At 41.2% G+C, this 16,033-nt stretch overlaps 1 protein-coding gene across 1 annotated transcript in view; it reads right to left on the reverse strand.

Annotated features, from left to right (window-relative positions):
• LOC134530258 (high-affinity choline transporter 1-like) overlaps positions 1–11,165 on the reverse strand; it is a 45,760-nt gene extending 34,595 nt beyond the window's left edge. Inside the window, exons 1-6 of the mRNA XM_063364953.1 lie at positions 11,003–11,165; positions 9,198–9,305; positions 6,793–6,948; positions 4,118–4,266; positions 3,219–3,368; positions 439–568 (exon numbers count right to left, since the gene is read on the reverse strand). Of these exons, the coding sequence (XP_063221023.1) occupies positions 439–568; positions 3,219–3,368; positions 4,118–4,266; positions 6,793–6,948; positions 9,198–9,305; positions 11,003–11,165 (856 nt within the window). The remainder of the gene's footprint in view (positions 1–438; positions 569–3,218; positions 3,369–4,117; positions 4,267–6,792; positions 6,949–9,197; positions 9,306–11,002) is intronic.
• Between the last annotated feature and the right edge of the window lie 4,868 nt (positions 11,166–16,033).

The raw sequence follows: 16,033 nt of genomic DNA on the forward strand, positions 1-16,033 counted from the left end.
AGAAAACTGCTGTGTACCACAACGCCGAAATACAGTAACGCCAAAAAAAAATGTTGCTGCGGGAGGGGGGGGGGGGCACTCGAGCAAAATGAAAAACAACTGAATGAATGTGTGTGTGTTTATTAAATGTATCTTAATGCCGAAATACCACAACCTAACCTAACCTAGGCTAGCCTAACCTAGCCTAACCTAACCTAACCTAACCTAACCTTACCTTACCTAACCTAACCTTTGTGGCAGTCCTGCAATGACATTTTTCGGCGTTAATGTTTTTCGTCGTTGTGGTACACAGCAGTTTTCTAGCTGTCAATTTGGCATTCGGCGTTATGGTTTTCGGCGTTATTGTACGCTCGGCGTTGTGGTGCGTCCCCGTCTCTGGCAAGTGCTGAAGGAGACTCGCTCACGTCGCTCGGCGCGATGCGACCGCCGCCAGCTCACCTGCGCCTCTGCCGATGATGCCGGCGATGGCCGCCGGGATGGCCATGCAGAAGCAGCCGATCACGGCCCCGAAGGACATCACCTGGGCGATGTGCGTGCTCCTGATGGACAGGATGCGCTGCACGTAGGCCTGCAGCAGGAGTCGCCGCGTCTCCGAGCGTCGCGCGCTTACACCTTCACTCGCGTTTCAACAGGAGACACTCACGTACACAGAATGAAAAAAAGGGTGTTGTCTGTAAAGTCGGTTTACGGACGATAATTTTACGTGATAACGTCATAAGAAAACATTGATGAAAAATTGAATACTTTCTTAATTTTCAAATATTATTTACAGTTTTTAGCAAATTTAAATTAAATAATTTGTTTCAATATAATTACGAACAATTAGTTAAAAAGCCCGCCTCAACCTGTTTGATATTATAGAAGATTTTCTCGCACGGTGGTTGGCCGGTTTTTGCACGCTCGGCTCAGGCGGAAAGTGACAATGAGTCATGCTTTTTCGTGCGTGCAGCCGGAGTTCATCGATTTATAAGACGTTATCACGTCAAAAAGATTATTCTTTTAAAAAGATTCCTTTGGAAACCAGTTGCCAAGACACAGTTTGAAATAAATACAAGAAAGATATTCTAACTTTGTACAGCACATGGCTATGGTTATTGCTTCATATATATATATATATATATATATATATATATATATATGTGTGTGTAATACGTTTCAAGAGAGAATACTCAGTATTTCTTATGAAGATTTGTGCATAAGTTTTTTATTCGAATATTCAAAAATTTGAATTTATTTGGTTCTGTTATACTTATTATGAGCGCAGTTTTACTGAAAAGCTATTCAGGGAACGGTTTATAAATACCTTCAACTATTGGAGGTACTGGAACAACACAGCATAAATTTCCAGGTAAGAATCCGAACACAATATAACTACCAACACTTTTTTGTAGTGATACAGTTGTTTTCATGTAAATGTACAAATTTACTAATAACTGTAATTTTACATTAATATTTCTGTTTCATTTACAGAATAATTTACAGTGCACATAGAACATGAGTGGAGCCATGGCAATTTCGTAGATTCATTGGGTAGCAAAGAAGTCTTGAAGCTCACGTACGTCTGCTTCACGTTAGTGATTGGACTACAGTGCCTTTTACACGCCTTCTCAGGGCCGTCCACGCGGGGGAACGTATTCCGCGAAATGCGCCATTAAAAAAAATGGTGAACGAAGGGGGTAGGGAATTTCAATCACTTGGGTGGAAACAAGAAGAAAAAAACACGAGATCTAGAAACGTTTATCAGTTGATATTAATTGCCCCTAAAATGCAATATTTAGCTAAGTATTTTAGTGTTATATGTGCTTTAAACACGGTATATATATATAAACTAATTTTTCAAAAAGGTCCTGGGTTAGGACCTCTAGGTCACCTGGTTAGACACTATCAGTTTTAAAATCATAAGTAAGTATCTTTTTTGTTGGGAAGGGGAACGATGGTTGTTAAAGACAGACGGGGGGAGATAATTTTTTAATCATTGGGGGATGGAAACCCCTAACACTTGACGACCCTAAGCCAACTATAAACCAGGAGAAGAAGTGGTCACCCAATCTAACCCACAAAAGGATGACATTCTTATCCACCAATAAGCACACTAAAAAGGCTTGGTTATACATAGAAAAGTTGAGTCGCACCTGAAGTGGAATGAATCCGTAAAACAATCGCGGCACTAACAGCAACATATAACATGTGTTGTGAGCTGAATACTTTACCGCCTGCCGATTCACAACTGCGCGTTATACGTTCGTGTGCATGGAAGAGATGTCGTACGCACAGGCGGGAAATGAATATTTGTAATTTATTTCCGTTGCTTTTTGGCGGGAATTGAGAACTGTTTGAATTTATCGTGTGACGGCACGAAATTGTCGATATATTACATGACTCAGGTAATCCTACTGTTAACATAAAAGGAAATAGGAAATTTAAAAAATTATCTTAAATATTGTTTTACTTAACATTTTCCGCAATAAAGCACAACTTTATATAATTTATAAGCTTATAATAGTGTTGAGAGACCGATGGTCACCTAACGAGGGGGGATTACACATAAAATATGTATTTACTAACACTACTAACATAAAGTATATTATATTCGTCGCGATGCACACGATTATTTTGTGATAACTAGAGACCGAAAATTTTCGGCAGATTCATTTCGCATTAGGCTATTATTCCGACATTTTTTCACTTCATGCTCCTACAGTCATTTTGACCAGAGTTCATCCGAAGGACTCTTAGCCGATGGAGAAAAAAAAATCTTCAACACGATCAAGTGTCGACTGCCAAGCATGCCAGCTGACGGGTCTCGCGAGTCACGCAGAGGTTCGTGCAATGTGTCCTGGTGGCAGTGGCGGATCCAAGGTCGGGGGGGAGGGGGCACCAGGGGCAAGTGACCCCCCCCCCCCCCCCCGAAATAAAACCAGTTGTCTGCTACATTAAAATTGCCGACAAAAATGATTGTTTTCTGAAACCAATAAAATATTTTAATATAATAATTAATGAATTTATTGTAGATTCATAAAAATACTGGTGGTTGGATGTTATGTGTAGTGTGAGTAGGTAGATTAAATACAAATTTAGTAATTTCATAAACATTTTTTTCTCTGGCTACTCTGGAATCCTAGAGGTGAACCTCTGGATCCGCCACTGCCTGGAGGTCGGTGGCGCCGCTACCGACCCGGGCGGACTGAGGGGGTAGGAGGGGAAGGGGAGTGTCTCACCTGCCACGGGATGCCGCCGAACACGAGCAGCAGGAAGTTGTCGACCCAGAGGCCCGCGCCGCGCGGCTCCACGTGGCCCAGCCAGTCGTGCGCGGCCATGGCCGACTGCGACACGCTGGGGTCGTGGTAGGCGAAGGGCACGGCCAGCACCTGGGGCAGACCGCGAGCCACGTGTCGGCCTCGGCGGCGCGCGCGTACGTGCGTGTCACAGTCACTGTGTCCCTGTGCCCCTCCTCCTTTTTACTACTTAATTTGGGAAAGAATTTTTAAAAATGTACTTACAGCAACAAATTCCAGTATTTATTCAAACAAATTGAAATCTATGAGAATCATCAGATTCTTTAGCTGGAGAGGAGAAATTAGCGATGTTATGAACAGGTTGAATTCTGAATTATATATATATATATAATTTACACACACATACGCTTCGTGAGTGGGGGTATTTGCGCCCACAGACGTCTACATGTGGTGATTTATACTAAAAGAAAATAAAACTTTTCATAAATTTGAAAATTTTGATCATTAAGAAAGTTCTTTCCCTATTTTAATGACAAAGCATGTTTGTCATTTTACTGTAAAGCTACAATGTAAAAAAAATTGTTGGTATCAAAATAACTATTTTATGGCTGGTATTAAAAATATATATATTGTTGTGACAATCCTTGTGGGTGGTATTCGCGTCAAGATTGAATAATTATTCTCCGAATTTTCATTCGATATTGCAGTTACCTTCTTCAGGGTAGCAGTTAAATGAAGTATGCCAAATTAAATTAACAACTTCAGGCAGATTGGAGAGATTTATTTTGACGCAATCTTACACCATAGTTTTTGATAGCTTTACTAGGACAGGAATCGTCAATAATAGCGATCATTGTCTCTTGTTTCTCTTGTGTACTCACGAGTCCAATCACGATCAGGAAGAGCTGGATCACGTCCGTGTAGGACACGCTGTAGAGACCTCCGGCCATGGTGTAGGCGCCGGCGAACACAGCGCTGACGATCACCGAGATGGTTATGTTGAGGCCCAGGATGACCATCAGGGAAGAGCCTGAAGGCGGACAAACGTCTTCAGTTATCGATTCCGTTTCACAAGTCGGAGAGCAGTACACTCCCGGTCATCTGAACCTGGACTATTATTGACGCCATCATTTTACACATGTCATAGTCTGCTTCACATTATTAAATCTTATGTTACCCATAAACTCATCCCTCAGTAAGTAACTTAACTAAAATTGAATTTCTTAAAAGTTGTCCAATAAGCAAAGATCTGCAATATTCACGTTATTAGGAGAGAGGCTGTAAACATAAACGAAGATCCCGGGGTTGAGGGCAGGGGGGCCCGGACCCCCGGGTATTATCAATACCCTCTCTGAGGGGGGAGGGGGGGGACTGCCTGTGCTTGCAAAACCGTGACTGAGAAACGGGTTTGATGTCAAAACCATGTCTTATGGAAAACTTCCCGAATATTTTTAAGTTGTCTGCACATTGTATGCATGTAGGCAAAAATATGAGCAGTATACAACATAAAAGCACCGTACCCAGAGATGTCGTGTCAGTTAATCCAACGCGGAAACCTCCCGGGCCGCCCCCCCCCCCCTTTTTTTCCAGAAAATGTTTGCGGGCACTTCAAGGATTTGAGCCCCTGGTTACTACAGTACACTTTAACTGCGTTCGTGTAGGACCATATACAGGTTTGACACAATCCGAAAGACAAGAGGCCAATAACAACATCACAAAATTCATGTTACCCAATTATAGGAAATCCATCCGAAAGGCAGCAGCCAATGGACAAAATAGAATGACTTGTACAAATATGTACGACGCGAATTTTGCACGCTTTTAGTAGGCAGTTTGGCTCTTCGTGGAGTCGAGTCTAGTCACAGACTTCTTCCCTCCGCTGCTATGCTGGAAGTCCAGTTTCCTAAAGCCTCTGCGCATAACCTTGTGGCATAAAACGCTATGGACAAGAAAACCAATAAATGGTTTTGTTGAATCTACATAGTTATTTCATGCCATCAAAAAAATATATTCTATAATTATTTTTTTATCAGAAGAAGTTTGAATCTACGACTTTCGCCACGCACCAGCCATCGGTCATACCGTTAAAAAAATTTCACCTTAAATTTACGAAGAAGGCTAGTTACAAATTATTCAGGGATCTTCACAAATTTACGAGTACTGAATTCACTTACTTTAAACACAATTCCACAAGCATAATCTTGGTATATAAACAAAAAAATATCAAAAACTGGTTGAGTCTACTGAAAGAACATGCATATTCATTAAGATTCTCTAATTGTGATCTGTAGCATGGTTTGAATGTTTAGTGTCAAAATGATGTGTTATTGATCTTAGATCATATTAGCTCTCGGTATACGGCATTTGGTAGGAGTAATTTCGTGAAAATGGAACGGAAGTCGATGAAAGGAAATGTGACACAAGGATGGCGGGCTCACCTTCAGCAACATAAACCCGTATATAGTGACTTTCGTAATCATTGGGGAACATACCACACGTATTGGAGTGCCAAATGAAACTTTATGATAGTGAAACTATGCCGGAATATATTTGGTACACTAAATTAGTCATAGTAAAAAGTAATCTCAAGTTTTAACATACCTAAGATAACTGGCATTACATTACATTACAATAATAATACATATTATCCTCACAATGTATCAACGGGTTCGGTAGCACAGATGTAGAGCGCACGCTTGTTTATCTCAAAGGACGTGGTTTGAATCTCGTTACTGAAAATTTGTTTTTAATTTTTAAATAATTTTACAATATAATAATAGAAATGTTTAATCGGCTCAGTAAGTTTTGATTGTAGTAAGTATATACAAACGTACACTTATTGTTATAGTATGAATTTTAAAATGTTTCAGGTTAATAATTTAGTAATTGCATAGAAGTATAACTTCTAACGTGTGCGGAAACATTCAAAGTATTAACTGTTTAGTGAATTTTAACACGATGGGCAGTATATAAATAAAATTCCTTGTCGAAAAGCCGATGTTTAGGAGCCATATCTAATACTTTAATTTTCCGTTTTTTTTTCGTGCTGCCATTTGCGGGTGATGGTGGCAAGCAACGTTTACGATTCAGGCAGCGAATTCTAGCGGCGGGCGCAGAAATTAAGTATGTGATTCGCGTCTAGAAATTTTGGTACTTGAAAAGCGATTATTTCATTTATAAGTATATTTATCACAATCGGCATTATTTAAAAAAAAATCTATTTTAAAATTCCGTGTCAGAGTTTCATATATTTATAAGTTTAAGATCAACATGAGAAACATGAATTTCCTCGTTACCGATGTTGTGTATTTAAACATCACTGGCAAGTACTCAAAGACTCACTCATATAGGTATACATTTTTGTACTTTTTTTTAAACACGAGAAAATTGTAAACCGACTTAGTGTTTAATTTTGTACGTGTATAAATAATGAAATAAATAATATAATTTTTCCACGCGTGTGTTGCTCTGTTTAAACCGAATAAAACATAACTCGGAAACAAAATACGGAGTTGTCTGTGTGAAATGACGAGGAGGTTTGTTCGAAGCGACCGACCCAGGGCGTTGAGGATGGCGCCGACCCAGAACACGTCCGCCATGAGCGCCGGGAAGAAGAGCAGGCTGCCCGTCCTCGCGCCGTACATGTTCTGGAAGGGGTCCAGCATGGTGATGTAGTTGGCCGCGCGCATCTTCTTCACGAACAGCAGCACGCCTGCGCCACAACAATGACACCGTCCACTCTCTCCCGAGGGTGCGCGTCCCATCCCAGGTCATTCTTTTACATTCACGTTCAACGCGGCTAAACTTGCCCGCTTTTTTGATTGGCTGAACTTTCAAAAAATTTATATATATATATATATATATAATTACATCTCATAATTTTTTTTTTGCATAATTAACTGGCAAATTACATTTTCAACGCTTTCGTGCCCAATTGATAAGAATAATGAAATTTTAACATAAAACTGGAACTTCTTAGTTTAAAAGTCAATTTTTATTTAACAAAAAAAAATTTTTAATTTTACCTAGCCTTTTGAAATCCTCAGAATTTTTTATGATTTTAAAAGGCTGAATACAATTAAATAATTTTTTTCTGGAAGAATTGAAACCACCAGCATTTAATTTTGACGCAAAAATTTTCAGTTATTTATTCAATTTGGTTCTCTTTATCCTTAATGCACAAAAATGTAAAAAATGAAAAGAAAAAAAAATCTACATGGCATGTAAGACCCCACTTTAACCCAAATATATAATTGCCTTTTTAATGTCCTATACTCATGCTGGCAGGATTACATGGCTTACATAGGGCCTAGTAAGTATGCGCCTAAAATTCCCAGTAGAATGCTATGAAAATTCTCTGTAGTCGCAGATAAATAATACAAAAACCTTCAGCACTATCAGCCATCGGTCAATGATGCCACATTATTGTCACGTTTTAAACAAAACCCTTTTCAGTAAAAATTAAAATCTTGGAACAGTCAGAGTTTATAAGTGAAAATGTATTTCCTAAAAAGTCAACATTAAATCACATATCGTTCAAATATTATTTTGTTGAAATATGCGCTGCAAATTTAACTTGTTTGGCCATTTTTCTAAATAAGCTACAGTTGACTGACAAATAGCGTTTATGAAGCAAAAAAGTGTCGGAGGGTATGAAAACAAAATCAATAACAAAAGATTAGCAGAAGAATTATATAATTTTTTTAATTGCTTAACGTTCACCCGACAGCCGCCTGGCTGAGTCGCCATTCGGCGTACAGAGCACAAACGGCGTTGAAGCGTCATTTGCAAACCGCTCAAGATGTATTAAAATTGTCTATTACGAATAGGATTCAAGAGCCATTTCACTTGTCTATACAAGTCTCGTTCCATCGTTTCTTCTATAACATGTACCTTTTGGACAGTGGAAAAAGCTAAAGCGGGTGTTTTCATGGACATTTTAGGTATGAAAAATTACATACACACACAGTATTATAAATGGTATAGGGAAATGTGAAAAGTTCTAATCTTAAGTATTCCAGAGTAAAATTGTAGGGTCGCTGCTTTAAGTCCCATAGAGTCGCGTTAACGACGCGAAGGCTGCACGCCAGTACGGTGTCTGGCGCGTAGAGGCGAAGAGGCGTGTGTTACACGAGCGAGTGTCGCCCTTAGCGCCCCCGCGCTTTTAGAGCCAGTCCGCCTAGCCAGATGGCCACCTTAAAGACGGAAACATGCCATGCATATACTTTAACTTTGCGGAATGTCTTACCACTGCGCCTCATTGCTTCACAATACGCCCAGAAAACATTTTTTGTACATTAACAAAAGATTCCTCTGTAAGCCAGTTCCCAATAAATAGATTGTAATTCAACAAGAAAATTACTGTATATTTATACAACATATTGCTTCAGGTTATTTTTGCATAAATGAAAGATGTTTTTTGGAAACAATACTACACTTTTCTTGTCAAGCTTACGCAAATTGGCGTATAATTTAAAGTTTTGATAATGTTTTATAAAAGCATATACTTTTTTTAAACCACGGAAAATTTAATTGATGTATATGAATTGGACTTTATTTTGTTTTATTGTGCTTATAAATGTGTGCAGTTAATACTGGAAAGCTATTCAGGGAACAGTTTACAAATAACTTTAACTAATGTAGGAACTGGGACAACAGAAAGCATAAATGCCCAATAGTAATGCAAAACATTTTTTGTAGTGATACATTACACATTTATAAATATATGTAATTTTACATCATAATTTCAGTTCCATTTACAAAAAGGGAAGTGTGGAAGGATTGGACCGAATGGAGAATGTATCAGACTACCCACCATAACATCAATTAGCGTAGGCGTAAACTTAGATGACCATGTCAGTATATTCTGCTAATTCACAGTACGCTTGGTACAGCTGTATTACATGGTAAAGGACATTCACGAGAGCCAAAACAAGTGCGGTTATGAAAGTGCAATCTCACCGAATAAAAGACTCAAGCTGTATCCGAAGGGCATCTGACACCACGACAAGCCGTTGGTAAACATGGCCTCAGCGGTGCCATTTATAAAGCCTCCACCGACCCAGGTAGCTGCAAGAACACACGTCACAATTAGACACCCTCTGATTGATTTTGTTTTTTGTTTTTTTTTTCTATACAGTTTGTAAAAAAAGAGCACAGATTTCAAACAACAAAAATTTTCGGTCATAATACAATAAGTGAGTTCCGTGATTTAAATAAATCGCAAAGTAATGCTAAGATTTACAGTTCTCGTAACTCCAAAGGCAGCCAAATTTCACAGTGATCGTAATTTTGTGAAACTGTCCACGAAGCAGAGTTTAACTTAAATCGTTGAAGAATGAGACATTATTTTGGAATATATCTAAACCGGGAGATTTCTTTAATCAGTATTGTAAAAAAAAACAAGCAGTTACTTAAAACAAAATTTTATATTAAGGACAGTGCTGCAATTGGTTATGACTATTTTAGGTTGTTGCTACTTTAATGTCTGTCCATATGTCTGTTCATCTGGCGCAGACTTATAGCGAGCAGAAAGGATAAGCATTAAAGTTGGCATTATAATACATTGCGTGCTGCTTTTACCCAAAACTGACAATCGTGTTTAAATTGTAAAATGTTCCATACGTGTAAAAAAAGTTATAACTTTCCATTTTTCCTGTAAAGGCTTTACCATTGTTGGATCTTGTATGATGGAGCATAGCTGTGGTTTTTTAATGTTCTTCATGAATTATAAAGCATTAAAAGTCTACGTTTACAGTTTTTGAATGTTTTATTAAGTATGTAACTTTAAAATGGGACTAAACGACATATTCTTTACCAAGATCACTTTAATCTAAAATACACAGAAAAGCCAAAAGTAAAGTAAAAAAATATTATATCTTTGTATAAGAACCATTATAGACATGGATTTACAGCGCCAATTTTGTAAATTATCAGTAAGGTGTTTTAAACTGTACAAAAATTTACTCACAGATTGGCAAAAGTTGTTTAGCAACTAGCTAAGAAATAATTAAATGTAAAAAATGTTAATATTATTTTTGCGAGGTGACACAAATTGGACAGCTTTAGTACTGGCGTCCTATATAGTTATGTTCCATTTAAAAAAATTAAACTCCATAAATTCAAAATTTCTGATATCAATTTGGAGAGATGATCTTTTTTTTTTGCATATGATTACAGTGAACCTCACTAACTAGCTTCTTACCACGACATTCCATAAGGTTCCTGACATTTCGCTTCCTCGATATTTTACAAATAAAGCGTATCTAAATCATCGTCTAGGCTGAAGCAATACCAATATTAGTTAAAATTATTTATTGAAATTAATTACCATTGAATTATTGAATAAAATATTGAAATATTTATTCAATTCTTTTAACAAAACTGTATATATATATATATATTTGTATGTGTTAATGGATTATTGTAAATAGGCAATTCAGCCGCTTTTAGAAAGATGTCAGAAAAATGTGATAAACTGATTTCCAAGAAAACTTTTGGAACAAAAAGAATTATATTTTTGAGTTAAATTATCAAATATTTATCGGCCAACAAAACCCAGTTTTTTTTCTAAACATTTTTTCACGTTTTTCCACAACCTCCCCAATAGCCCTCAGGTACAATTTAGAATAACACATTCATATAATATGCCATTATCAAACATACATTATATTGAGTCGAACAAAGATTCCTCTCAGTGTAAGGTAGGAAACCCACGGCCCACTAGTGACAAAAGACGTATTGTTTACTAATTATTAAATATTTACCGATGAGAGTCAGAACGCCGACGAACATGCCCAGACTGCGGCCCGCCAGCATGACCTCCTCTTGACCATGGTTCTTCTGCTTGGTGCCGGCCCACACGCCGACCGCCAGCACGGCGCCGTAGAACAGCAGGATGGCGATCACGCCTCCCACAAACACCGCCATCTGCAATCAGCCAGCATGACCTCCTCTTGACCATGGTTCTTCTGCTTGGTGCCGGCCCACACGCCGACCGCCAGCATGGCGCCGTAGAACAGCAAGATCGCGATCACGCCTCCCACAAACACCGCCATCTGCAATCAGCCAGCATGACCTCCTCTTGACCATGGTTCTTCTGCTTGGGCCGGCCCACACGCCGACCGCCAGCACGGCGCCGTAGAACAGCAGGATGGCGATCACGCCTCCCACAAACACCGCCATCTGCAATCAGCCAGCATGACCTCCTCTTGACCATGGTTCTTCTGCTTGGTGCCGGCCCACACGCCGACCGCCAGCATGGCGCCGTAGAACAGCAAGATCGCGATCACGCCTCCCACAAACACCGCCATCTGCAATCAGCCAGCATGACCTCCTCTTGACCATGGTTCTTCTGCTTGGTGCCGGCCCACACGCCGACCGCCAGCACGGCGCCGTAGAACAGCAGGATGGCGATCACGCCTCCCACAAACACCGCCATCTGCAATCAGCCAGCATGACCTCCTCTTGACCATGGTTCTTCTGCTTGGGCCGGCCCACACGCCGACCGCCAGCACGGCGCCGTAGAACAGCAGGATGGCGATCACGCCTCCCACAAACACCGCCATCTGCAATCAGCCAGCATGACCTCCTCTTGACCATGGTTCTTCTGCTTGGTGCCGGCCCACACGCCGACCGCCAGCATGGCGCCGTAGAACAGCAAGATCGCGATCACGCCTCCCACAAACACCGCCATCTGCAATCAGCCAGCATGACCTCCTCTTAACCATGGTTCTTCTGCTTGGTGCCGGCCCACACGCAGACCGCCAGCACGGCGCCGTAGAACAGCAGGATCGCGATCACGCCTCCCACAAACACCGCCATCTGCAATCAGCCAGCATGACCTCCTCTTGACCATGGTTCTTCTGCTTGGGCCGGCCCACACGCCGACCACCAGCACGGCGCCGTAGAACAGCAGGATAGCGATCACACCTCCCACAAACACCGCCATCTTCAATCAGCCAGCATGACCTCCTCTTGACCATGGTTCTTCTGCTTGGTGCCGGCCCACACGCCGACCGCCAGCACGGCGCCGTAGAACAACAGGATGGCGATCACGCCTCCCACAAACACCGCCATCTGCAATCAGCCGGCATGACCTCCTCTTGACCATGGTTCTTCTGCTTGGGCCGGCCCACACGCCGACCACCAGCACGGCGCCGTAGAACAGCAGGATGGCGATCACGCCTCCCACAAACACCGCCATCTGCAATCAGCCAGCATGACCTCCTCTTGACCATGGTTCTTCTGCTTGGTGCCGGCCCACACGCCGACCGCCAGCACGGCGCCGTAGAACAGCAGGATCGCGATCACGCCTCCCACAAACACCGCCATCTGCAATCAGCCAGCATGACCTCCTCTTGACCATGGTTCTTCTGCTTGGTGCCGGCCCACACGCCGAACGCCAGCACGGCGCCGTAGAACAACAGGATGGCGATCACGCCTCCCACAAACACCGCCATCTGCAATCAGCCAGCATGACCTCCTCTTGACCATGGTTCTTCTGCTTGGTGCCGGCCCACACGCTGACCGCCAGCACGGCGCCGTAGAACAGCAGGATGGCGATCACGCCTCCCACAAACACCGCCATCTGCAATCAGCCAGCATGACCTCCTCTTGACCATGGTTCTTCTGCTTGGTGCCGGCCCACACGCCGACCGCCAGCACGGCGCCGTAGAACAGCAGGATGGCGATCACGCCTCCCACAAACACCGCCATCTGCAATCAGCCAGCATGACCTCCTCTTGACCATGGTTTTCTGCTTGGGCCGGCCCACACGCCGACCACCAGCACGGCGCCGTAGAACAGCAGGATGGCGATCACACCTCCCACAAACACCGCCATCTGCAATCAGCCAGCATGACCTCCTCTTGACCATGGTTCTTCTGCTTGGTGCCGGCCCACACGCCGACCGCCAGCACGGCGCCGTAGAACAGCAGGATGGCGATCACGCCTCCCACAAACACCGCCATCTGCAATCAGCCAGCATGACCTCCTCTTGACCATGGTTCTTCTGCTTGGGCCGGCCCACACGCCGACCACCAGCACGGCGCCGTAGAACAGCAGGATGGCGATCACGCCTCCCACAAACACCGCCATCTGCAATCAGCCAGCATGACCTCCTCTTGACCATGGTTCTTCTGCTTGGTGCCGGCCCACACGCCGACCACCAGCACTGCGCCGTAGAACAGTAGGATGGCGATCACGCTTCCCACAAACACCGTCATCTGCAATCAGCCAGCATGATCTCCTACTGATTCTGGTTCTTCTTCTTCTTGAAGCCAGCCCACACGCCAAGAGTAGGACAGTGGGATGACGATTACATCACCCACAAACACAACCATCTGCAATCAACCATCATTATCTCCAGGATATACAGCCCGGTTCTCTGCAGAGACTGTTGAATGGTCGGGTCACATGATCATTGTTAGATTTGCAATGGAGTAGTTTTTGGATTTCACGCTGTATGGTTAATTTAGGCCGTGGGATGTTGTACTTTCGCTGTGTATTTCCACTTCTACACTTTCATTCTAAATTGGATGCTCCATTTCTCATCTTTGCTATATCTCATCGTGTTTAACTATTTCGATAACAACGATCCATTTAGCCCTAGTTCTGTACACTCAAGATAGTTCCTTGTGTCCATTGGCTCCTATATTATGAGGCATCTCAACTAGAATGCCGCGAGAAGTTACTTCTTCGATTGATGGATTTCGCTGGCTCACTTTCCTTCAGAACCTTCACTAAGATAAAATAGTTTGATATATATCCTATCGCGAAATTAATTCTCAAAAATGTTTTCAATCTCAAGCCAAAGGCTGAAAATTTTCTCGAATATATTTTAACAAGTTGTATCCAAACACTTACAGGTCTTATCTGTATTTAAAATTTTTTTACCTTTTTTTAAATATGATAAGTTCCGATGGGCAAGTCGGACAACAAGCCCTTGATAAACAAGTTTTAAAAAGTCTAAATACGTACAATACATTATAGAAGCACAGCACAAGTAGTTCTCGAATCCAATGGGTAGCAATGTTGACCTGAAACACGTATGCATCCTCCTTGCGTTTATGTTTTGACTACGATGGTTATGATACGCCTTGGACGACCCTAAGCCAGTAAAAAAAAAAAAAATATTTTGAGTGTTCGCTAATTCACATGTAACGCACCAAAGAATACCAACAGTCCCGGTCTTATAAAACAACGGTATTGTTCCCTTTAGTAAAGTGCTTTTTTTAATCAAAATTTGGACATCCATGGTGGCTTTTCCTGTTTAATTTCACCTGCATACTTGTAAGGACTTTTCAGTTTTAAACAGATGTGTTTGTTAATCGTGTACTACAATTGCCGTATATCTTTTCGTATGTTTTAATTTTTTTTGTCTTAAATGGCGTCACGGAGGCTTAAAGACATGGATGTCTGGAACTTGTCCTTAATTGTGTATTTCAAAATCTGGCACCAGAAAAAAGTAAAATTTGCATGCGATTTCAAACTTTGATTTCTTTATTTGATTGACTTGGTTGTTAATTGCTTTAATCTTTCGTACTTTAGTAAGGCAATAGGCAGTTGGAAAGGGTTTTTTTGCTTAGTTTATATAATTTACTGACTTACAAAACAAATCGTTTACTTAAAACAAAGCCTAATTAATCCAATGTTCACCGGGAGGTCATTTGTTATTTCATTGTCTTTCGCAATGTTTTGTTTTAATGTTTTTTTATTCACCTGTAGTTGGGGCTGATCACTCAAATCACGAGCTTAGAAGCGACATGACGAATCACTTTAATTCAGGCTGTTGCCAGTTTGAGAAAATAAAAACTTCAATATCTATCGGTGTAAAGAATGTTGAAGTGTTTGTGTATTGCCTTTGGAATTTTCGAGAGTTGATTTGGGGCCATGAAATGTTTGCAAAATGATTTCAGGACCAGCTATGTGTAAACACTTTAACATCGTCTGTGTTTCTTGATTGGAAGAGAAAGAAACCATTGACGTGGACATGCTTTAATGGAGTCCAATGAGCGTTCAGATTTTTTCCCGAAAAATATCTGCTCCGACAGACAACCGGTTTCCTTTGGAAATAGTTGTTAATATGTACTACAAAAATGATATTGTTTATTTGTTCAACATATAGCTATGGTTATTTTTGCGTGTATGAAATAAGTTTTTTCAAAATAATAGTATTTCTTACAAAAAATTGGCGCATAATTTTATATTTTAGTTTATTTTTCATCCAAACATAATTTTTTAAACCATGGAAGGATAATTTAAATTTAATAGTTGGACTTTGTTTTGTTTTATTATGCTTATTAACATGTGCATATAATACTAGAAAGCTATTCAGGGAACGGTTTACAAATAACTTTAACTATTGGCGGTACTGGAACAACAAACACAAAGCATAAATGCCCGGGTACGAATCTGAACCGAGTATTACTGTGAACACTGTTTTGTAATGACACAGTTGTTATAATGCAAATGTTCAAAATTACAAATATATGTAATTTTTCATGAATATTTCTGTTGCATTTACAAAAAAAAATAATTACATTGTATGTGTGTGACGTTTTTTCAAGCCACGATAGAACGCATACCATTACACATTGATGTTCCCGTGGCATCATGGTTGTTCCACTCGTGCAGAAGGAGACAATAAACCGACCACAGCAGTACAAGATCTGCGTCACCCAGTCACACGCAATCCGAGCTGAAGCGGAAGCCAGTGAACAGAGGACACCGACTCGTACACGCACGAGCGGTTGGAGTTCAGGCTGGAGCAGGTCTGCTCTCGTCATGAACGGGCT

This window comes from Bacillus rossius, chromosome 1, assembly GCF_032445375.1.
Source record: "Bacillus rossius redtenbacheri isolate Brsri chromosome 1, Brsri_v3, whole genome shotgun sequence".
Taxonomy (NCBI): Eukaryota; Metazoa; Arthropoda; class Insecta; order Phasmatodea; family Bacillidae; genus Bacillus; species Bacillus rossius.